Source organism: Hibiscus syriacus, unplaced genomic scaffold (assembly GCF_006381635.1).
Source record: "Hibiscus syriacus cultivar Baekdansim isolate YM2019G1 unplaced genomic scaffold, ASM638163v2 tig00110597_pilon, whole genome shotgun sequence".
Lineage (NCBI taxonomy): Eukaryota > Viridiplantae > Streptophyta > Magnoliopsida > Malvales > Malvaceae > Hibiscus > Hibiscus syriacus.
This window is the reverse complement of record NW_024062795.1, coordinates 5,041,305-5,064,488: the sequence shown is the minus strand read 5'-3', so window position 1 is coordinate 5,064,488 and position 23,184 is coordinate 5,041,305. Positions and strand designations below refer to the sequence as shown.

General features: G+C 38.1%; 1 protein-coding gene across 1 annotated transcript; it reads left to right on the top strand.

Moving 5' to 3' along the window:
• The first annotated feature begins 1,336 nt into the window (after window positions 1-1,336).
• Window positions 1,337-23,101, top strand: LOC120134258 (serine/threonine-protein kinase SMG1-like). The gene is given in 18 exon segments (XM_039150721.1): window positions 1,337-1,416; window positions 1,777-1,830; window positions 1,832-2,947; window positions 2,949-4,068; window positions 4,071-6,788; window positions 6,869-7,057; window positions 10,255-10,369; window positions 10,723-11,562; window positions 11,565-11,775; window positions 12,696-13,143; window positions 13,441-13,494; window positions 13,582-15,457; window positions 15,606-16,583; window positions 16,674-16,787; window positions 16,931-17,061; window positions 17,954-18,046; window positions 18,235-18,364; window positions 22,805-23,101. Coding segments are annotated over 17 exon segments (10,245 nt in total). The 3' UTR covers window positions 18,343-18,364; window positions 22,805-23,101.
• The last annotated feature ends 83 nt before the right edge of the window (window positions 23,102-23,184 follow it).

Genomic DNA, 23,184 nt, shown 5'->3' with positions numbered 1-23,184 from the left:
AAGAAATGCGAAGCTATAGATATCTATACAACAATGATGCAAGGATTGCAGCACCAACAACAGCAACTTGCGGCTCTCCTTTCCGCTGCTCTACCTAAAGACACCACCACAGCCGCCGCTACCGCTTCCGTTGCTACTTCCTCCTCCGCCACTGCCTCAACTTCGGTTCCCACGACAACAACGATTCACACTGCTTCGACCAAATCCGACGAAAACGAGTCAGCTCGACTTGCCGCTATTAATTCTCTCCACCGCGCCATTATTTATCCTCCTAAGGGCATCTCCAATGCTTCTCGATATTTGGAAAATATCTGTGGAGAAAAAACTCCTCCAACCCATCGTCATATCTCTCGCTACAATAGTGAAACATTACAGTCTGTGTCACATCTGACGTGATATTATAGCATGCGCTATAATTTTTTTTTAAATTTAAATAAATTAAATTACAAGATAAAAAAATACATTAAAATTATATATATAAAAATACTAATTGTTTTATGATTTTTTTGATTTTTTGTATTTTTTTTTATTTTTTCTGATTTTTTCATATTTTTTCTGATTTTTTTTTAAATTCAAGTAGATTAATTTGCAAGATAGATAAAAATCTATTGAAATTAGATAAATAAACATATTAATTTTTTGAAACATAAAAATTACAACAAACATAAAAATATAAAAAATACTAATAAAACTCAAACAACATTTTAACCAACAACTCAAACACAACAATTTAACTAATAATCAGATAAACTCTCCCAAAATTCATTCGAAAAGATGTCGAACGTGCATTTGGAGTTCTTCAAAGTCGATTTGCAATTGTGGCAAATCCAACATGTTTTTGGAGTAAAAATGATTTGAAAGATATTATGACCGCTTGTATAATAATGCATAATATAATAATCGAGGATGAACGAGATCTTAATTCTCCAATTGTTGAAGAAAGAGATGTGCCGCCTCCGAATGTCGAATTTGTTAAAGATGAGGACATTTAATTTCAAGAATTCTTTGTTCGATTTAGACAAATCAAAGATACAACTGCTTATTTTACTCTACGAAATACACTAATTGAATATTTGTGGAATGAATATTTTAATTCCGAGAATTAAAATATATAATTATGTAATTCATGTTTTTTTTACAATATTATTATGAAATGTAATTTTTTTTATTTATTTATATTTTTGTATTATTATTTATGAATATTTTATTTATGTTTTTTATTTTGATATTTATTAGAAATATATATATTTTATTTTATATTTTTAAAATTAATATTATAATAATTAAATATTATAAATAAAATAAATTTTAGAGATAGAGATGCGCTCAAGTAGAGATGAGCAGGCCTAACTCTATCCTCGTCGCTCAGTCCGCTTCTTTCCTTGCTCAAGGCTTCTCTCAACTTCTTTCTGACAAGTATAATTCTCTCTCTTCCTCTTGCTCGCTCGATGGTTCGGATTTAATTTTATTTGAGTTTCAATATTATTCGTTCTTCTTTCCTTTTATTTATTTTCTTAGTTTTCTTGTTATCTAGTATCAATTTAATCAATCATTGAGCAATGTTTAACTTCACAGGAAAAGAAGATTTGTTCTTATGTATGCTTGACCAATAAATGTTAAAATTTACAATTTTAAAGGATACTTACAAACTATAAATTTTGAGTTCTGTAAACTTTGAGATCATGCTTCCAATTAAAAAAGAAAAAGGAAAAACCTGATTATTAGAATATTGATTAATGTGTAGTTTGTTGAAATTTGTGGCAAAAATGTGGTCAGGTCATACTCGGTGAGGCAGTCTGCTGCTATTGCATATGGTGCTCCTTGTGCAGTTGTGTTCGGTTCCCATAGGATCAAGTGGAAGGCAAAACCATGTTATGCTCAGTAGTTTGGTGGACCGGTTCATTGGATGGGCTTTGCCATTGCTTAGTAATATTAGTGCTGGGGATGGGACCACCGAACTGGCCTTGGAAGGTCTACGTGAGTTTCATAGTGTTGGTGATGTGGGTGCGATTGAAAGATATGTTTTACCAATCCTCAAAGCATGCCAAGAACTCCTAGAGGATGAAAGAACTTCGTTGAGTTTATTACATCGACTTCTAGGTGTTTTGACCTTGATATCGTTGAAGTTTTCGCTGTCTTTCCAACCACATTTTCTTGACATTATTGATCTGCTTCTTGGGTGGGCATTGGTACCTGACCTTGCAGAAACTGACAGGAGGGTTATTATGGATAGTTTCTTGCAATTTCAGAAGCATTGGGTGTGTAATTTGCAGTTCTCTCTGGGATTGATGTCCAAGTTCTTGGGAGACATGAACGTATTGCTTCAGGATGGGACTCATGGAACCCCACAACAGTTTCGTAGGTTGCTTGCATTGCTTTCTTGTTTTTCTACAGTTTTGCAATCTACTGCATCCGGATTGCTGGAAATGAATCTACTTGAACAAATAAGTGAACCTCTAAGCAAAATGCTTCCCCGGTTATTGGGATGTTTATCTGTTGTGGGAAAGAAGTTTGGATGGTCAAGATGGATTGAGGATTCTTGGAAATGCTTGACACTATTGGCAGAAATATTACGAGAAAGGTTTTCCGCTTTTTACCCACTTGCTATTGGCATATTATTTCAGAGCTTAGAATTGGGAAATACTAGTCGACCTGTTGGAGCTGGGAAGATCACCTCCTTTTAAGTTCATGGAGTGTTAAAAACTAATCTTCAATTATTATCTTTGCAAAAGCTTGCCCTTCTTCCCTCATCTGTGAGGAAAATTCTTCATTTTGACGGAGCAATATCTCAGCTGCGTTTGCATCCAAATCATTTAGTCACTGGAAGTTCTGCAGCTACTTATGTCTTCTTACTACAACAAGGGAATGATGAAATAGTTCAACAAGCAATGACCTTGCTAATTGAAGAGCTGGAGCTGTTGAAGGGTATACTTGGAAAAAATAGTTCATGGAGAGGAGGTTAATGGTACAGGGGATTCTAGATCTTACTCAAAACTTGAGTTGTTTGCTCTGATTAAATTTGATTTGAAAGTTCTGTTAACTTCTGTTTCCTCGTGTGGATGTAACAGTTTGATTACCCAACCAAAGATTGCCACATTGTACCTTCAGAGGTCAGAAAATTTGGTTTCTTTTATCTTTGAGAAGCTGAATCCTTTTGAATTACCTATTCAGTTTTGTGTGGACTTGCAAGTCAACATTATCAAGACATTGGATAGGTTAAGTATGGTTAAATTCTTGAGCAAGTGTTCCATAAGAAATCAAAGTGGTAACATACCTGTTGGGGATGTTGCTGCTGAAAAAGTCCTTAACAGTGATAGAGATGTCCATTCAGCTGTGATTATTGAGTATCTCAGGGAGTGTGGCTCACTTCTTGTTAAAGCTCTCCGTGTTTCTTCTCCTGTTGCAGTTAAAATAGTAGCTTTGGAATGGGTACAAAGATTCTGTGAAAATCTCATTTCCTTATCTGAGAGTGCAAATGTGAGATATAATTTCTATGAAGACTTTGGATATGTTTCTCTTTTCGGAGATCTGATTTTCTCTATTTTGGAGGCTACATTTGACCGGGAACCAAAGGTCAGGCTAGACGTCACATTATCCTTGGAGCTGCTCTTGCAAGCTAGGTTGATGCCTCCCTTTTACTTTAATTCTGTTAGTGATGCAGTCCTGGAAAAGCTTGGTGATCCAGATGCTGACATTAGAAATGCATATGTTAGGCTTCTGTCTCATGTCTTGTTGAGTACAATATATGTATATGGTATATATGATATTGGAGCCTTTAGCAATCCCAGCCCCCGAGCTCTTTTGTTAGGCAATAATTCAAACTTGACCTGGAAGCAAGTATTTGCCTTAAAGCAGCTGCCCCAACAGCTTCACTCTCAGCAACTTGTTTCCATTTTGAGTTACATATCACAACGATGGAAAGTGCCCCTTTCTTCTTGGATCCAACGGCTTATTCATATGTGTAGGAGCTCTACGGACAGCAGTTTGGGACAGCTTGAGGAAACTGGAAATGCAGGTGCAAATGATCTATGGTTGGATATAAAAATGGAAGAAGATGTTCTTGAAAAATTGAAAAAATTTGCTCTGTTAATAACCTGGCTGGGGCTTGGTGGGCCATACATGAGGCAGCAAAATATTGTATTTCTACTGGCTTACGAACTAACCTTGGTGGGCCTACTCAAACTTTTGCAGCATTGGAACGAATGCTTTTGGACATTTCACATGTTCTACAGCTTGACAGTGAACAAAATGATGGAAGCTTAAGTATAATAGGTTCTTCTGGTGCACACTTGTTGCCTATGAGGTTATTATTGGATTTCGTCGAGGCTCTGAAGAAGACTGTATATAACGCATACAAAGGATCTGCTGTTTTACCATCCGTTGGTCGACAGAGTTCATTGTTTTTTCGAGCAAACAAGAAAGTATGCGAGGAGTGGTTTTCTCGAATGTGTGAGCCAATGATGAATGCTGGATTGGCGTTACAATGCCATGATGCTACCATTCAATACTGTACTTTGCGGCTGCAGGAGCTTAAAAATCTGGTGGTGTCTGCTTTTAAAGAGAAGTCTCAGGCTCAAGTAACTGAAAACCTCCATAACACAAGGGAGAAATATGTTGGTGATGTCTTGAGGATTGTACGGCACATGTCATTGGCTCTATGCAGGAATCATGAATCAGAGGCTTTAATTGGTCTACAGAAATGGGTTTCACCGACATTTTCTCCACTACTTTTGGATGATCAATCAGTGAAGCACAGTAGCATACTCGAACCTTTCCAGTGGATAACTGGGCTTGCATATCAGGCAGAAGGTCAATATGAAAAGGCTGCTTCTCATTTTGCGCACTTATTACAGACTGAGGAGTCACTCAGTACTATGGGTTCTGATGGTGTACAGTTTTCCATTGCACGTATTATTGAGAGTTATACAGCTGTATCCGACTGGAAGTCTCTGGAGTCCTGGCTTTTAGAGTTGCAAACACTTCGGGCTAAATATGTCGGAAAGAGTTATTCTGGTGCTTTAACTACAGCTGGCAATGAAATGAATGCAGTTCATGCATTGGCACGGTTTGATGAGGGCGATCTTCAGGCTGCATGGGCATACCTGGATTTAACACCAAAATCTAGCAGCGAACTCACGCTTGATCCCAAACTAGCCTTGCAAAGGAGCGAGCAGATGCTTTTGCAGGCATTGCTTCTTCAGATTCAGGGAAAACTGGATAAGGTGCCGCATGAATTGCGAAAGGCCAAGTCCATGCTGGAGGACCTGTTGTCTGTTCTGCCACTTGATGGATTAGCTGAGGCTACTGAATGTGCCGCACAGTTGCATTGCATCTTTGTGTTTGGAGATGGCTATGACCAAATGGGTGGCCAAGGGAAATGCATGGAGTATATGGGCAGCCAAGGCAAATCCAAACTCAGTCAGTCTGGTCTAAGTTCATATTTGCTGCCACTGCAGCCTTTAATTAAAGGAATTCATCAAGATTGTAACCCTTGGTTGAAAGTTCTCCGAGTGTATCGAACCATTTCCCCTATGTCTCCTGTTACCTTAAAGCTTTCTATGAATATGATGAGTTTAGCTCGTAAACAAGGAAATCTGATGTTGGCTAACGGTTTGAACAACTATCTAAGAGATCATGTGTTGAGCTGTTCTAATGAGAGATACCGTAATTTGCTAAACTTGAATCTGCAATATGAAGGAATCTTGCTAATGTATGCTGAGAACAAGATTGAGGATGCTTTTGCAAATATTTGGTCATTCCTTCGTCCTTATTTGTGTTCTTCGACATTTATAGTTAATGATGTTGATGATGGTGTGTTGAAGGCAAAGGCTTGCTTGAAACTTTCAAACTGGTTGAGACAGGATTATTCCAGTTTGAGTTTAAAGAATATTTTTTTCAGGATACAATCAGATCTAAATGAGGCTATTGATTCTTCCAGTGACACAGGTGTTTATTCTCTCAGTGATGAGAACTTAAGCTCTAAATGGAGCTTGGATATTGTTATTGAGGAAATAGTGGGTACAGCTACAAAATTATCCACTCAACTTTGCCCAACAATGGCCAAGTCATGGATTTCTTATGCTTCTTGGTGTTTCAATCAGGCCAAGATCTCTGTTGCTAAACTGCAAGAAAAGTGTCTTCAGTTGTGCTCTTTTTCTTCTATTCTGGTTCCGGAACTTGCACCTAAAAGATTCAAATTGACTGAGGATGAGATCCAAAGAGTGGAATCTGTTATGCTGCCACTTTTACAGAAGAGGGATAATTTTGACCATATAGATAATGGAGCAGAACAAATGAATTTTTCCTCTGATGCTGCAGAAAATTTGAGAACCAACAATAATTCAATGACTTTGGTGCATCAAGTAGTGGATATGATGGAGACTGCTGCTGGAGCACCTGGTGCAGAAAACTCTGGTGGTGAAAGGCTTACTTCCACTCTAAGTTCTCAGTTGTTGAGTACTTTACAACCTGTGAATTCTGGTACAGAAGAAACAGATATAACATGTGTAATTGATAAGTTGATTGATATTTGGTGGTCTTTGAGAAAGAGGAGAGTCTCCCTATTTGGGCATGCAGCTCATGCTTTCATAAAGTATCTTTTATATTCATCTACCAAGCTTTGTGATGGCCGGCTGTCTGGTGATTTTTATCAGTCCCAGAAACAAAAACTTGGCAGCTATACACTGAGAGCTACTTTATATGTCATGCATATTCTTCTGAACTATGGATTAGAGTTAAAAGACACACTTGCACCTGCGCTTTCAACAGTTCCTCTGTTGTCATGGCAGGTAATCAGCTGTTTCGTGTTTCCTCCTCCCAATTTCCTTTTTCGTAAAAACTATTTGTTAACACTATATTATTTTTGTAGGATGTTACACCTCAGTTGTTTGCTAGGTTGAGTTCACATCCTGAGGAAGTCGTCCGGAAGCAGATAGAGAGTTTATTAATGATGTTAGCCAAGTTTTCTCCTTGGTCTATCGTGTATCCAACGCTGGTTGATATAAATGCTTATGAAGAGAAGCCCTCTGAGGAGCTTCAACACATACTTGGCTGTTTGGTAATATAAAATTTCTACATTAGTGCATTTAAGAATTAAAAAACTGTTGCGTTACTATGTTGCAATATTTGACTATTTTTGTTTACCTGTCATTTTGGTTAAACGATATACATGCAAGTTAGAGTATGTACATAAAGTATGGTGATGCCTATCACCTGATTTCTAATATGTATTATTCATCCATTCTATCTCCAATTTTCAAAAAGATGTTTATGCTATGGTTGCTGCTTGCCATTTGTCAGTGTTTCTAATTTTTGTTTGTCCTGTCTTTTATGCCTATTTATTGAATGAACTTGTAGCTCTTAAGAAAAAGTGTTTCAAATTAGGCGTTAGTGAGAGAAGCTCCACCTTCTCTCTAAAAATTAGGCGTTTTAGAAAACTTTTTGTCTTTTTTCCTTTTCTTTTCTCTTTGATGGCGAGTAAGGTGAGAAGATCTGTTGGGAAAAATTGTTCACAATGATCATTTTCAACATTCCAGAGTGTCTTCATCATCAAGGTCTTTGGTTATTTTTCGATAAATATGGCGAGGTGGTGGATTCTTTCATCCCTAATAAAAGAAGCAAGGGAGGAAGTAGGTTTGGCTTTTTTCGTTTCACCAGACTGGAGGATGCGAGGAAGGCTATCAACTGTGTTGATAGATCTTGGTTTCAAAGTAACAAAGTTAGAGTTTTCATGGCGAGATATCATCCTCGTGATGTTTTCTGGAGGAAGAAGTTCTCTGGCCCATATCCAGTCGAGGGCAAGAGTTTAGTGGAGGTTGCTAGTCATACTGAGGCTCCCATTGTTGGTTCTGTTGACGAGGATAAGCTCTCAACTCTCAAAGACAGCTTGGTAGGATGGTGCAAAATTTTTATTAAGATGAAAGAGTTGGCTGCCATTATGCACAAGGAAGTCATTGTTGGTCCGAAAATTATGAGATTAAGTGGGCTAGCAATTTTAATCTTATTTGAAGATGCAAAGAGTAGGGACTTTACTCTACATAATCAGATTGGGGCGTTGAATAAATGTTTCGACAGAGTGGGAGTTTGGTCGGAAGATTTTAAGTGCAGCAGCCGTCGAGCATGGCTTTCGTGCAAAGGGATCCCTCCGTTTGTGTGGAGTCTCTCCACCTTCAGAAATATTGTACTCAAATGGGGAGTTCTTATTTCCATTGAGGAAGGGACCTTAAATAACTACTCTTTTGATAGGGCTTTGCTACAGATCATCACGAACTGTCAAGCTCGTGTGAAAAAATCCATTGTTTTGAAAGTTGGGGATAGGCTCTTTACAGTTCATGTTTCTGAGTTTGAGCCGTGTTTCAGCCCAGAATCTGTCTGGATAAAGCCGTCTTCGATGGAAGAGGCAGTCGCCTATCCTTTATCCAAGGTGGGGGAGCTCGTTGGTGTCTATCCAGTTAAGTTTCTCGAGTTGGAGGTGTGTGCTGAAGAAGTAGGTAGAAACGTTAACCCATTGGAGGTGTAGTGTCCCGAGAGGTGTTCTGAGGATGAAGAAAATGTTTTCTGTTGTATGTGGAGTAGTACTAGAGGTTGCTTCTTGTCGGGTGAGGGCGAGGAGGACAGGAACATAGGCGAGGAAATGATGATGGGTCGGAGGAGTGCCGTTGTGGGTCAAGGGATGGTTCATTCGCAAATTGAGGAGGTGGGGGAACACGAGACAGTGCTGGTGCACGCGGAGAGAGAGGCAATGGATGTCTATAAGGATAGTTGTTTGCCTGCACGTGGCTATGAGGGTTCGAAGGATTATTTTTCTGATTTCCCCATGTTGGATGGTCGAGTTGAGTCAAAGGTGGTCGAAGATGTGTTTAAAGAGGGCCTTATAAATAATTATGCTTTCAATAGATTAAATGGTGAGGTCATGCTGAACCGGGGAACAAAGGAGGTGGAACACGAGACGGTGCTGGTTTTGAGGAAAGTAAGGCAGAAAATGTCAACAAGAATTGTTGTATGACAACACATGCTAAGGAGGGTTTGAAGGATTTTTTAATTGATTTGCCCATCAATAGTGGTACACGAACTTTGAAGGATGATTCATTCTCGCACATTTCCAGGCAGAAAGACAGAATTAAGGAGGGGAATTATAATAATTATACCTCTCTCTATTCTTTTCATGACAAAATTTCGGCTCCTCAAAGGAAGAATTATCACTGCCAAAGCAAATTTAAACAGAAGAAGGTGCAACGCGAGGATCCTGCAGGCAGATTCCTTTATGATTTGGAATTTCCAACATTGGGGCAAAGTCTAAAGAAGGTTGAGACAGACTCCTTACAGTTAGGGAAAGATCTGGATTTTGAGTCTAAAGGCTCAGTAGTGGTTCTGATCTCGGAAGATTACGGCAATGGAAGTTTTGGAAGATGACTTACATATGACCTTTGTTTTTGGAGTTGGAAGTTCGGATGGTCTCCGACGACAAGATGAGCAATATTTGGCAGTAAGGAAGAGATTCGAAGCTTGCTCCTCTGCATTCGTTTTATGTCGAAACTCTTGGCCTTTGTGGTTGATCTTGGTGTATATGGATTGAGTCGTTTTGTTTTATTTGGCTTCTATTACAATTGTTTTGTGTTGTGGTGTCTTTCGGGAAGCTCAGGTTTTAAGTTTGGTCAGTCTTTTTTGAGGCTGTTGTTCTAGCTAAGGTGGATTAGGCAGAGTTTATGCTGTTTTTTAGGGTTGTTTTCGATTGTTTTTGGTGTTTTGTTTATATTGGGGGTGGATTTCTGGTTGTATCTTGTAATTTCTTATGTTCAATGAAATCCTAAGGCACTCTTTTCCTCCTTCCGATGATTAAGGAGTTTGTCTTTAAACTCTTTTAATTAAGAAGGGGGTTTTTAACGAGGCCTTCAATTCCTATAAAAAAAATATTCATGCTAATTTTGCCATCTAAATGTGTTATAACATCTGCCAAAGGTTTTAACTGGGTGATTAATGGGATTAGCTATTGAAAATTGCATGGAAATGAATCAGAGTTGCAAAAGTGAATGAGATAAGTCCTTTATGAGTGTCTGATTGCTTCTGTGGTGATCAAATGCATACATATTGGCGTAAAATTAAATCTTTTTTCTTGTTAATCCCTTTTGATCATATACATATGGACTTTTTGTTCTCCTGGTGCTTTATCGCCTTGATTTAGTTTTGTCGAATAACAATTGCTTGGTTAAAGCATCATATACAACACATGTTGAGGCATAAATTTGCTGCATGCAGAGAGACCTGTATCCAAGATTAATTCAGGATGTGCAACTAGTGATTAATGAGCTTGGAAATGTGACTGTTCTTTGGGAGGAACTATGGCTGAGCACTCTTCAAGATCTTCACATGGGTAAGCTTATCATCTTAAGGGTTTCTTCTGCTCAGTAACTGTTTTGTTTGCATATGAATTCCTACGGTTTTATGATGTTTCATATTGAAGTAAGGCTTTTTCGTCATTATGTATCTTTTCTGTAAACATGAATAGTGATCTATAACATGCATATCCTGAAATTGTATATGTGACATATGAGGTATGAGGTGTATCTAACTAGATGTAAATTGATATTTCAGTTTTCAGTTGTACATAGCTATTGTCAAATTATTATTGCTAGCATTTATGTTTCTTGTCTTCACTCAATACATTTTTTTGTACTTCATATTGCTAGTTCATTTCCTCTCAATATTGATTGGGTTTGCTTTCAGATGTAATGAGACGTATAAATGTTCTGAAGGAGGAAGCTGCACGAATTGCAGAAAATGCTACACTTAGCCAGAGTGAGAAGAACAAGATAAATGCTGCTAAATACTCGGCTATGATGGCTCCCATTGTTGTTGCTCTAGAACGCCGTCTAGCTTCAACTTCTAGGAAGCCTGAGACACCTCATGAGTTATGGTTCCACCATGAGTATAAAGAGCAGTTAAAATCGGCCATTTTAAGCCTTAAGACTCCTCCAGCATCTATTGCTGCACTGGGAGATGTCTGGAGGCCGTTTGACCATATTGCTGCATCCTTAGCATCTTATCAGAGAAAATCTTCAATTTCTTTGGGGGAAGTTGCACCACGACTGGCTATGTTATCATCCTCTGATGTTCCAATGCCTGGTCTTGAGAAGCAAATCACTGCATTTGAAACTGACAGAGCTCTCACTTCAAATCTAAATGGAATTGTCACAATTGCTTCTTTCTCAGAACATATTACTATCTTATCAACCAAAACAAAACCAAAGAAACTTGTTATTCTGGGTTCAGATGGTAAAACATACACTTATCTGTTGAAAGGGCATGAAGATTTGCGTCTTGATGCAAGAATCATGCAGCTGTTGCAAGCTATAAATAGTTTTCTGCATTCATCTTCTGGTACTAACCATAATTTGGTTGGCATTCGCTACTATTATGTGACTCCAATCAGTGGTCGGGCAGGTCTAATCCAATGGGTGGATAATGTGATAAGCATATACAGCATTTTTAAGTCTTGGCAAAACCGTGTACAGCTTGCACAAGTCTCTGCATTGGGTGCTGGAAGTGCAAAAAGTTCTGTTCCTCCTTTCCCCGGCCAAGTGATATGTTCTATGGAAAAATTATTCCTGCACTCAAGGAGAAAGGCATCAGAAGAGTAATTTCCAGAAGGGACTGGCCTCATGAAGTCAAGCATAAAGTTCTTTTGGATCTTATGAAGGAGGTTCCTAAACAGCTTCTGCATCAAGAAATTTGGTGTGCAAGTGAAGGGTTCAAAGCCTTTAACTCAAAATTGAAGAGGTATTTTTCATTTTCCTTCAGTAACAGTCTTGTTATTCAGAAAGCTTCAATCAGTCACTCTTGAGAACCCGTAACTTATATCAAGAAGAAACTAGAACTGCATTTGTAGGCTCTGTCCCTTTAGGCCATAAGATATCACACCAAACATCTTTTATATTGCAACCGTTAATAAACTCACTAAAAACAATTTAAGAAAGCACCTGAATACCCTAATTTACAGAAGAACAAAGATAAGCTCGTGAATGGTTGTGTGAACATTAACAATAAAATCTATTTGATTATAAGTGGAAGCAAGATTCATAAGTATAAAACAGTAATCACTAAGATACAAAAAATTGAGCCTTTAAATGAATTTGTTGAATCAACGAATGCCTAATTTCTTGCCAGAAAGCCTCGTTTGGTCTAAATTTAAATGTTCTTCAGAGTGCTGTAAAACACAAAAGGGTTGATGTGCATTCATCATCAATTTAATGTTTTTGCAATCTTAGCTAGAAAAGCATGTCTCAATCTTCTAGAAACGTACGGAATAGGAAATTTACTTTTGAGTGTTATATGGCTTAAGTGTTAATGAAGGCTTGTTCAAAAAAGAAAATAAAGAAGGTATTAATGAATTTGGTATTATTTATTGTTGAATCAGTTGTTCTGAAGTTATTAGAAGTGCTTCATATGAATGGTATCATTATTGATGGTAAACTGAAGTTTGGTGTTATTCTATATTTTTCTTATAAGATTCAAGTTTCATTCTTGTTGTAGTAGATGTGATTTCATCTGCATGCAAATGGTTTTAATATAATTAGTAACGGTAGGGATTTGAAATTGAATATAATTTATCTTGGTGGTGATGCATGGTTCTGTCCTATTTTTTAACATTAAGGCAATTAGTGAAACATTTAAACATATGTTTTATTTTCCTCTTGTAGGTATTCTGGAAGTGTTGCGGCCATGAGTATGGTTGGCCACATTCTGGGCCTGGGTGATAGACATTTGGATAACATCCTCATCGATTTCAGTAGTGGGGATGTGGTGCATATTGATTATAATGTTTGTTTTGATAAAGGGAAAAGACTAAAAGTCCCAGAGATAGTTCCATTCCGTCTAACCAAGACAATTGAGACTGCACTAGGCTTGACTGGTATAGAAGGTACCTTTAGGGCAAATTGTGAGGCGGTTGTCGGTGTTCTAAGGAAGAATAAGGATGTACTATTGATGTTACTGGAAGTTTTTGTATGGGATCCACTTATAGAATGGACACGTGGAGATTTTCATGATGATGCTGCCATTGGTGGCGAAGAAAGAAAGGGCATGGAACTGGCTGTTAGCTTGAGTTTATTTGCATCTAGAGTGCAAGAGATTCGAGTTCCCCTGCAGGTTCTTATTTGCATGTGTTTATGATTTATTTTATTTATTTTTGATACTGACTAGATTTGGAAGCATGATTGACTCTATTGGCCACAACTTGCTTGGTTGTTATTTAGCCTGTGTAATTTGTTATGCAGTATTTCCTGTTTAGGCATTATTTTGAATATTTAATTTCCTGAATTGGGTTAAGATTTTAATCAGTCTGATAATCTATTGTTTACATGTATTGCATGAACTGTTTAATTGTCTCTATTGTGGAAATTATTTGGAGTTTTTACAGTTTTTTGTCATCTCAATCTTTATCAGGAACATCATGATCTTTTGTTGGCTACATTTCCAGCTGTTGAATCTGCTCTCGAGGTAATGGTTCGCACTCGCAAGTATTTCTAACAACCTTTTTGTTTGTTTTAAACTTGAAATTTTGATTGTTGAATTCATATATTTCAGAGGTTCAGAGATGTTCTGAATCAATATGAGCTTGTCTCTGCTCTTTTTTATCGAGCTGACCAGGAGCGATCAAATCTTATTTTACATGAGACATCTGCGAAGTCAATTGTTGCTGAAGCAACTTGTAATCCAGAGAAAATCTGTGCATCATTTGAAATCCAAGCTCGAGAGTTTAATCAAGCAAAGAATGTGGTATCCGAGAAAGCTCAACAAGCTACAACTTGGATTGAGCAGCATGAAAGGATACTTGATGCTTTACGAGGCAATTTAATTCCCGAAATAAATGCTTCAGTAAATCTCAGTGGTATGGCAGATGCTCTATCTCTTACATCTGCTGTTCCTCAAGCTGGCGTTCCATTGACCATAGTACCTGAGCCCACACAAGCCCAATGCTATGATATAGACAGGGAAGTTTCTCAGCTTATATCTGAGTTGGATCATGGACTCTCTTCTGCAGTAATGGCACTTCAAGCGTACTCGTTGGCTTTACAAAGAGTACTACCTTTGAATTACCTCACAACCAGCACAGTGCATAGCTGGGCACAAGTACTGCAACTATCTGCAAATGCTGTCTCTTCTGACATCCTTTCTGTAGCGAGAAGCCTGGCTGCTGAATTGATCGCTAAAGCACATGGGGATAACCATGAGTTTATGAAAAGCAGTCACGATGACCTTTGTTTTGAAGTGGAGAAATATGCAGCAGAGATTGAGAAAGTTGAGGAAGAGTGTGCGGAGCTTGTGAACTCAATTGGCTCGAAGACTGAGTCAAAAGCTAAGGATCGACTCATGTTTGCTTTCATGAAATACATGCAATCTGCTGGTCTTGTAAGGAAGGAGGGTGCTATTTCTTCTCTGCAATCTGGAGAGTCAAGAATGCGAGAGGATCTGGAAGAAAAGAACGACAAGGTTTTACCTGTTCTAACTGTAGCTCTACATTCATTATATAATGATGTTAAGCATAGGGTACTTGAGATATACAATCATACTGGTAGGGCTAACATTGAGAGTAGTCGACTACCATCTGATGTCTATAATGTCTGTAATGTCTTCTCTGAGTTTGAAGAGCAAGTGGAGAAATGCATACTTGTTACTGGATTTGTTAATGAACTATGGCAGCAAATCGGTGGAGACATGCCAGTTGTAGATAGATATTTATATTATCCAAAGTATTATTCTGAAGGAAACTGGCCTTCAATATTCAAAGCCCTTTTAAATTGTTGTAAAATTTTGATTGGGGAAATGACTGAAGTTGTTTTACCTGATGTAATGAGGTCTGCTGTTTCAATCAATACAGAAGTTATGGACGCATTTGGATTAATCTCACAAATAAGGGGGTCTATTGACACAGCATTGGAACAGCTAGTCGAAGTTGAATTAGAAAGAGCATCCTTGGCTGAATTAGAACAAAACTATTTTGTTAAGGTTGGCCTCATTACCGAGCAACAGTTGGCTCTTGAAGAAGCTGCTATGAAGAGTCGGGATCATCTATCTTGGGAAGAAGCAGAGGAGCTAGACTCTCAAGAAGAAGCTTGCAGGGCCCAGCTGGAACAGCTCCACCAAACTTGGAATCATAGAGATATGAGAACTTCATCTCTCATAAAGAGAGAAGCTGAGATTAAAAATTCCTTGGTTTCTCGTGAACAGCATTTTCAGTCTCTAATTAGTGGTGATGACTTTAGAGAGTCTCATCATTCAAAAAGCCAAGTATTACTAGCCATCTTAGTTAAACCCTTCTCTGAGTTAGAATCAATTGATAAAGCATTATCTTCACTGACTAGCACTTTTGCTCCTCATTCTGATGAAATTCCGAATTTAGTGGACTTTATAAGTTCTGGACACTTGGTATCAGAGTGTGTTTGGAACTTTGGAGCTTTATTTTTTATTTTTGATAGGAATAGAAGGCCTCATTAAAAACCTCCCTCATAGTTGTCTCTATTAAGGAGACAAGTAGCGGAAGGAGGAAAAGAGTGCCTTAGTATATTAATAACCAAACATTACATAAGAACCAAACTTTGGAGCTTTATTGAACAACCATTCCTTTTTTATTTGGAAAATAGGTGTTCTAGGTTCTATCCTTGATTCATGCATACATAATATGGCTTCATCAGTGGATCAAAATCTAGGATTTGAACAGCTTTTTGATGTTGTTAAGAGAAAGCTTGAAATTCAACTTCAAGAGTGTCTTGGTCGCTACCTCAAAATGCGAATTGCTCCTGCTTTAGTATCTTGCTTGGATAAAGAAAATGAGCATTTGAAGTTACTGTCTGAGGGAGCAAAGGAGCCCAGTACTGATCAAGTAAGGAAGGATGCTGAGGCTATTAAAAGGGTCCAGCTTATGCTCGAGGAGTACCGCAACGTGCATGAAACTGCTAGAGCAGCAAGATCAGCAGCTTCTGTCATGAAAAGGCAGGTGAATGAGCTCAAAGAAGCTCTTCGCAAGACTATACTAGAGATTGTGCAAATGGAATGGATGCATGATGTTGGCTTGACCCCTTCACATAATAGTAGGATTCTGTTCCAGAAATTCTTTTCAACTGATGATGAATTGTATCCCGCTGTTCTAAACTTTAGTAGACCCAAGTTGATGGAAACTATGCAATCCGTTCTATCAAAAGTAGCTCATGCAGTAGAGGGCCTTAAATCGTGTGAGCAGACTTCTCTTGTGGCAGAAGGTTAGCTGGAGAGAGCAATGGGGTGGGCTTGTGGTGGACCAAATTCCAGTGCAACGGGAAATTCTTCAGCCAAGGCATCTGGAATTCCTCCCGAATTCCATGACCACCTGATGAGACGCAGGCATCTGCTACATGAGGCAAAAGAAAAAGCATCAAGCATTGTGAAAATTTGCATGTCAGTATTAGAGTTTGAGGCGTCTCGGGATGGTATTTTTCAGATTCCCAGAGAGGGGTATGTATTGAGCACTGGTGATGGTGATAGCCGGACATGGCAGCAAGCGTATTTCAATGCACTAACAAAATTTGAGGTTACCTATCATTCTTTTACACGTGAGTCTCCCATATTAATGGATGATTGAATCTTTTAATTGAATTATACTCTCAAATGGGTTGTTACTATAATCTTTTGACTCATAATAGGTATTGAACAAGAATGGAAGCTTGCTCAAAACAACATGGAAGTTGCTTCTAGTGGCTTATATTCTGCAACTAATGAACTGTGCATCGCATCTCTTAAAGCAAAATCTGCTTCAGGTTACATTTCCTGTCTTCATCAACTTAAAAACTTAATCATGTGGATGCATTTAAATGTGTGAAACTCGAAGCTAAGGATGCCTATCTATGTTTCTTCTGCATATACATTTATTGTTTTCACCTGAAACATTCATTTATTTCAGGTGACTTACAAAGTACTGTTCTTGCAATTAGAGATTGTGCATATGAAGCCAGTGTTGCTTTATCTGCATTTGCCCGTGTATCAAGGGGTCATACTGCTTTAACTTCCGAATCTGGTTCAATGCTGGAAGAGGTATTGTTTGTACTTTTTCTTTAATGTCTATAAAAATCAAAAAATGCTTTTAATGGAGGTCATAAAGCGTCAGAAGCATTTACTGGTGGCTTTGGTTTAAAACCCGTCTTCATCCTATTGAATGAAAAATACAAGCATAAATGGTGGTGTTCATTTATCTAGTTTTTAACATCTATTTTTAATGTGTTCTTGTAGTTTCATCATGGGTTGGTACTTGGTAATTGGTACCACATATTAAGACTTTTAGGGTGATTTGTTCTTTTTGTCTGCCCCTGTTAGTGTAAATTACAAAATTCCTTCAAGAATGAACAGCCCATAGAAGCATGCGAGAACATTTTGAGAAGCACACTCCGTACCCTAACATCAATCCCAAAAATAACAAAACAGGCAACCATACCTTTACAAAGCAATGCTATCCTGGCCCATTTTGACAAACATTTTTGTGCACAAAGTTATCTTACATAAGACAATAACAACATCCCCAACAAAGACATCAAGGTAAACAATCTCAAAGCTAAAACGGTGATAGTTTGCACGTTCTCTATCTATATATCGTCCCTTGTATAGCTTTTCCTACAAATGTGAGTATCATGGCTTTGATTAAGGCATAATAGGAAGAAAAGTAGTAATATATTTGAAAGTTGACAAGAATATATATTCCATTCATTCAGGGACTTTGGTTATTTTTGGTGTTGCTTTAAGTGAAGTTTCTTTTGGTTTTGCAGCTAGTCACATCACTGATAAGTACTCTTATAGAGCCCTTTCCATCTTTTTTTTATATTATTTTTTGTCTCTTTTGCAACTTATGTTGTTATATTCTCTTTTAAATCTAACTAAAGGAATTCCTTTTATGTTCCCCTTGATGCTCTGATGTTATTAAGCTTCTTTTTAGGTTTTGGCAATAACTGAAGATCTGCATGATGTCCACAATCTGGGAAAGGAGGCTGCAGCTGTACACGGTTCTCTTATGGAAGACCTTTCAAAGGTTCCCATTTTTTTGTCTCGTCTCTGTGGTTTGCTTGACTGTGTACTTCCTTTGTAATGAGTGTTCATGTCTAGTTGCCTTGATTCAGTTCCTTTTTTTCATGAAACTATATAACTTTGTGAAAGTTCTGCTGATTTAGAGAGACCATGGTTTGACAACTATATTACTCTTTTTTGCTGTTGTCGCAGGCAAATGCAATCTGTGATGAACGAGATAATGAAGAAGAGAAAAGAAAGAGATTTCAGAGGAGAAGCAGAAAAGGTTTAAGAAATTCAGAATTCATTTCAATGAAATGATGCATAATCCTTCCTTTTCCAGGTACAATTATTTTTATACCGTGTACTACAAAGGCTGTAATTTCAGGTACACTTCCTCTCCCACTGCAAAATTTCTTTCCGATCATTTTTTATCAGCTTTTTGTTTCATGCGATTGGTTGCATGTTCTAAATGAAATTTGACTAGTCTGCGAATGTCATCTCTAGTCTTCATTAATTCACTGACAGAATGCACTGGTGAGTCTGATTGCCATACCATTGTAGGAGGTGCATATCCATATAGAGCTTGAAATGGTGTCAACTTTAGGGCTGTATGATAGGTGGTATTATACCACCACTCTGCATGAGATAACCATTTAGCCCACTGCTTTGGTTGGGAGAAACACAACCCTCTTAGATACTGTTCAAGACACTGATTCACCCTTTCACTTTGTCCATCCGTCTCTGGGTGGTAGGCAGTACTAAATAGAGTCTTAGTACCTAACTTCTTCATTAGTTCTTTCCAAAAAAGACTAGTGAAGGTTTTATCTCTGTCTGAAATGGCCACTTTAGGCTGGCCATGCAACTTATAAATGTTGTCTAAGTAGAGTTTAGCTACTTCAGCAGCAGTATAAGGATGTGATATTGCCACAAAATGACTGTATTTTGTGAACTTATCCACCACCACTAAGATACAGTTCTTCTTCAAAGAAGTAGGTAAACCTTCTATAAAATCCATAGTGATAATTTCCCAGGCCTGTTGAGGAATATGCAGTGGCTGAAGTAAACCAGGTTTAGCAACATGCTCCACTTTAGTTTGCTGACATACTGGACAAACCCTCACATAAGTAGCCACCATTGCCTTAAGTTTAGGCCAATAAAAGTAACTTCTAATTATTTGATAAGTGGCCTGAGTTCCTGAATGACCTCCATGAGGTGAGTCATGTAAAGTTTGAAGAATCTGTAGCCTAAGAGAGCCTTTAGTACCAATATAGACCCTGTCTTGAAATCTGAGAATTCCTTTGGAATATTTCCACTTAGAATCAGCATTAGGAGACACAGTCAGAATAGAAATCCACTCAGTAGCCAATAAATCATCCTTGTAACTCTCCTCCACTTCTTGTACCCAAGTAGGAATAACTAGAGTAGTTCCCATGACAAGACTGAGCTTGTCTTCCCATTGCCTGGATAAAGCATCTGCCACAATATTGGATATACCTTCCTGTATTGGATAGTGTAATCCAATCCCAATAATTTGTCAGCCCCCTTTTTTGAATAGCAGTAGTGAGTTTCTGCTCCAATAAGTATTTAAAGGCTCATGATCAGTTTTGATGATAAAAGGTTTGCTCTCTAAATAGTGTCTCCACTTGGAGACTGCTAATAAAATAGCAAGGTATTCCCTCTCATAAATAGACATAGCAGCATGGCATTGATTGAGAGCTTTACTTAAAAATGCTATAGGTCTGCTGTGATAAAACAGCCCCTATGCCTCCAAACTAGCATCAGTCTCTAAAAAATCTTAGTAAAGTCTGGTAGAGCTAACACAGGTGCCAGACCATAGTTCTCTTCAGTTCTTCAAAAGCAGTCAAAGCTGCACTGTTCCACTTAAAACAGTCCTTTTTCAGCATCTGAGTCAAAGGTTTACTAATTGTCCCATAATCTTTTATAAATCTTCTATAATATCTTGTCAACCCCAAAAATCCCCTCAATGATTTTAAGGATTTAGGTAAGGCCAATTTCTCATTGCTTCTATCTTGCTAGGATCAGTAGCAACACCAGCAGCTGAAATATATGGCCTAAGTACTCTACTTGGGTCTGACCAAAGAAACACTTAGATAGTTTTGCAAATAGTGATTACTTTGCAAAACATCCAAAACTAATTGTAAATGCAGAATATGGTGTCATAGAACTGCTAAACCATATACCATCAAAAAACACCAAACAAACTTCCTAAGGAATGAACTAAATAATATTCATCAAAGCCTGAAATGTTGCAGGAGCATTAGTTAACCCAAAGGGCATTACCTTAAATTCATAATGACCCTGATGAGTTCGGAATTCTGTTTTATAAATGTCCTCCTCTTTAATTTTGATCTGCCAGTAACATGATCTTAGATCAATTTTTGAAAAGTAGACAGCCCCATGTAGCTCATCCAATAATCCTCAACAACAGGAATAGGAAATTTATCCTTAATTGTCATGCTGTTCAACTGCCTATATCAACACAAAACCCCAAGTACCATCCTTCTTTTTAATGAGAAGGCATGGAGAAGCAAAAGGACTTTTGCTAGGTTGAATAATAAGAAATAACATAGCAGCAATTGTTTTTCCACTTCAGCTTTTTGATTATGAGGAAATCTGTATGGCCTTAAATTAACAGGCATAGAATCAGGCTTTAAAGTGATAGTATGATCATGAGTTCTTGTAGGTGGAAGACCTGTAGGCTCAGCAAAAATAGAATTGTATTTTTTCAATAATGGTTGAATAGTTGTAGGAGTAGGTCTTGAACCTTCTGTCATATTCATCAAAACAGCATACCCCAATAAAGCAGAATTTGAAACTGTCATCTTTAATAGTGTAGCTCCTGAAATCTGTTGCAAAAATTCGAGGGCTGTTGGCCATTGATAACAATTTGTTCATCCTGATGTACAAAACTGAGTGTCGTTTATTAAAGTCCATAAGATAGGACTGACTAACTTCATCCAATCCACACCTAGGACCATATCACTTCCCCTAACTGCAGAAGTCTAAAATCATGAATAAAAGAATGTCCCTGCATTTGCCATTCCACCCGTTACACCTAGCTGTACTGAAAAGCTGCTGTCCATTAGCCACTGTAATAGCTAAAGGATATGGTGTTACCTGAATCCTTGCATCAGCCCACTGAGGTTTAAAAAACTGTGGGTGCTACCACTGTCAATTAATAGTTCAATGGCCTGCCTAGAATAGTGCCTTGAATCCTTAGTGTATTATGACCAATACACCCGATATAGCATTCATAGAAATTTCTAGGCTCTCCTCATCTTGTAACACTTGCTGTTCTAACTCATTTGGTAAAGTTTCTGAAGATAAACAGGTTCGTCCTCAATCATCATATTCAATTGCTTACTTACATGATGCCCTGGAGAGAACTTTTCACCACACTTATAACATAGGTTGTTTTGTCTCCTGTACTCCAACAATTCTGTTTTGGAGGCAGATTAGCTGAACTTTTCTGTTGTGGATTTGAGAAATTAGGTTTAGTACTAGGTAATGGTTTGGGTAGGGTGGGTTTCTAAAAAATGCTCTCCCTCTTTTATCTCATATTCCACAGAAAGCTCATATAGTTTAGCTTGTCTGCAGCTTCAGAGAGTGTCTTTGGCTCCAAAACCTTAACTCTATGCTTGATATCTTCTCTTAATCCACTAATAAAAGAGAGACAAAAACTCTTCACCCAGAGTAGGATTCTGTAACAGCATATGAGGCTGAATTCTTCAAACCTGTCCTGTATTCCTCTACTGATCCCTTCTGCACTAACTTTGATAATTCCTCAACTATGTCAGCAAAGTACCTATCACAAATCTATGGCAAAGATCTGCCTCAAATTCATGCCATGTCACATGATGTTTCTGCATATATACCATCAAACCAAACCTTGCTTTCCTAGTTAGGTACATAGTGGCTACTTCTATCCTCTGCTCATTAGGAACATTACACAGAGAGAAATATTTAAGACATTTTTGAAGCCACCCCCTAGGATTAACCCCTTCAAAAAATGGCACTCAATTTTAGGCCTATGCCACATAGACCCTGAACTTATAAAAACTTCCTGGACCTCTTCTTTCAGTTTCAGACCCCAACAATTTAGGTCTAGATTCACTATTTTCACCTAACTGATTCCCATTTTTTAAGACCACACAATCATCAGGTTTGCTTTTAATATCCAGGCTCATCCGGTTTATAAGTGATCTTGATTTATCTTTTACCACAGTCACCAAAACAGGACTTTGTTCTCCATTTTAGAAGCATTAGAAGTTGTACCTGTTCACCAGCAACATTTTCCTGCTCACCCGTCCTGCCTGTTAGAATCTTCAACAACTCTTCAACATAGCTTTGATTAGTAGCCATTCTTGATTCCATTGCTGTGATTCTGTTTTCCTGCACTTCCCACCACTTAGGTGGATTAGTCTCGTCCCTTCCTTGCTTCACTAATGCTGTTAAATCCTCCATCTGTTTCTGCAGGCCTGATAGATCAGCTTCATTCATGTTTTGATTCTCTTTGTCATGCCCTTTGCTTGCCAGAACCGAGGCTCTCGATACCAATTTGTGATGAACGAGATAATGAAGAAGAGAAAAGAAAGATTTCAGAGGAGAAGCAGAAAAGGTTTAAGAAATTCAGATTCATTTCAATGAAATGATGCATAATCCTTCCTTTTCCAGGTACAATTATTTTTTACCGTGTACTACAAATCTAACAAGCGCTGGCTTAGATTCTAACTAATTCTGTTACTGCATATTATCTTAGGCTTCTCTGGTGGACTTCTCTGTTGGGCTCAAGGCTGCTGGGTCTTCAAACATTAATTGGGTTTAATGAACCCGTGCTCCTCACGTGACCTTCACTTCATCAGGTAACAATCCCAATTCCTTCAGCAATCCCTAACCCTCGTTTATCATTTTCCCCAATTCTCTCTTCACCTCCCCGATCGTCTTCTCCTCCTTCCTCATCTCCTTCTCCAACCATGACACAATCCTTCTTCCATTAGAGTCAGTTTTATCCAAGGATGTCTCTGCTATGACTGAAGCAATGGCTAGGGAGAGAGAGACCAAGATGGAAGTATCTCCAATACATGGACAAGCAATATTCCAGTCTTATGGCTTAAGAGTTAGGGAGACTTGCCAGACCTT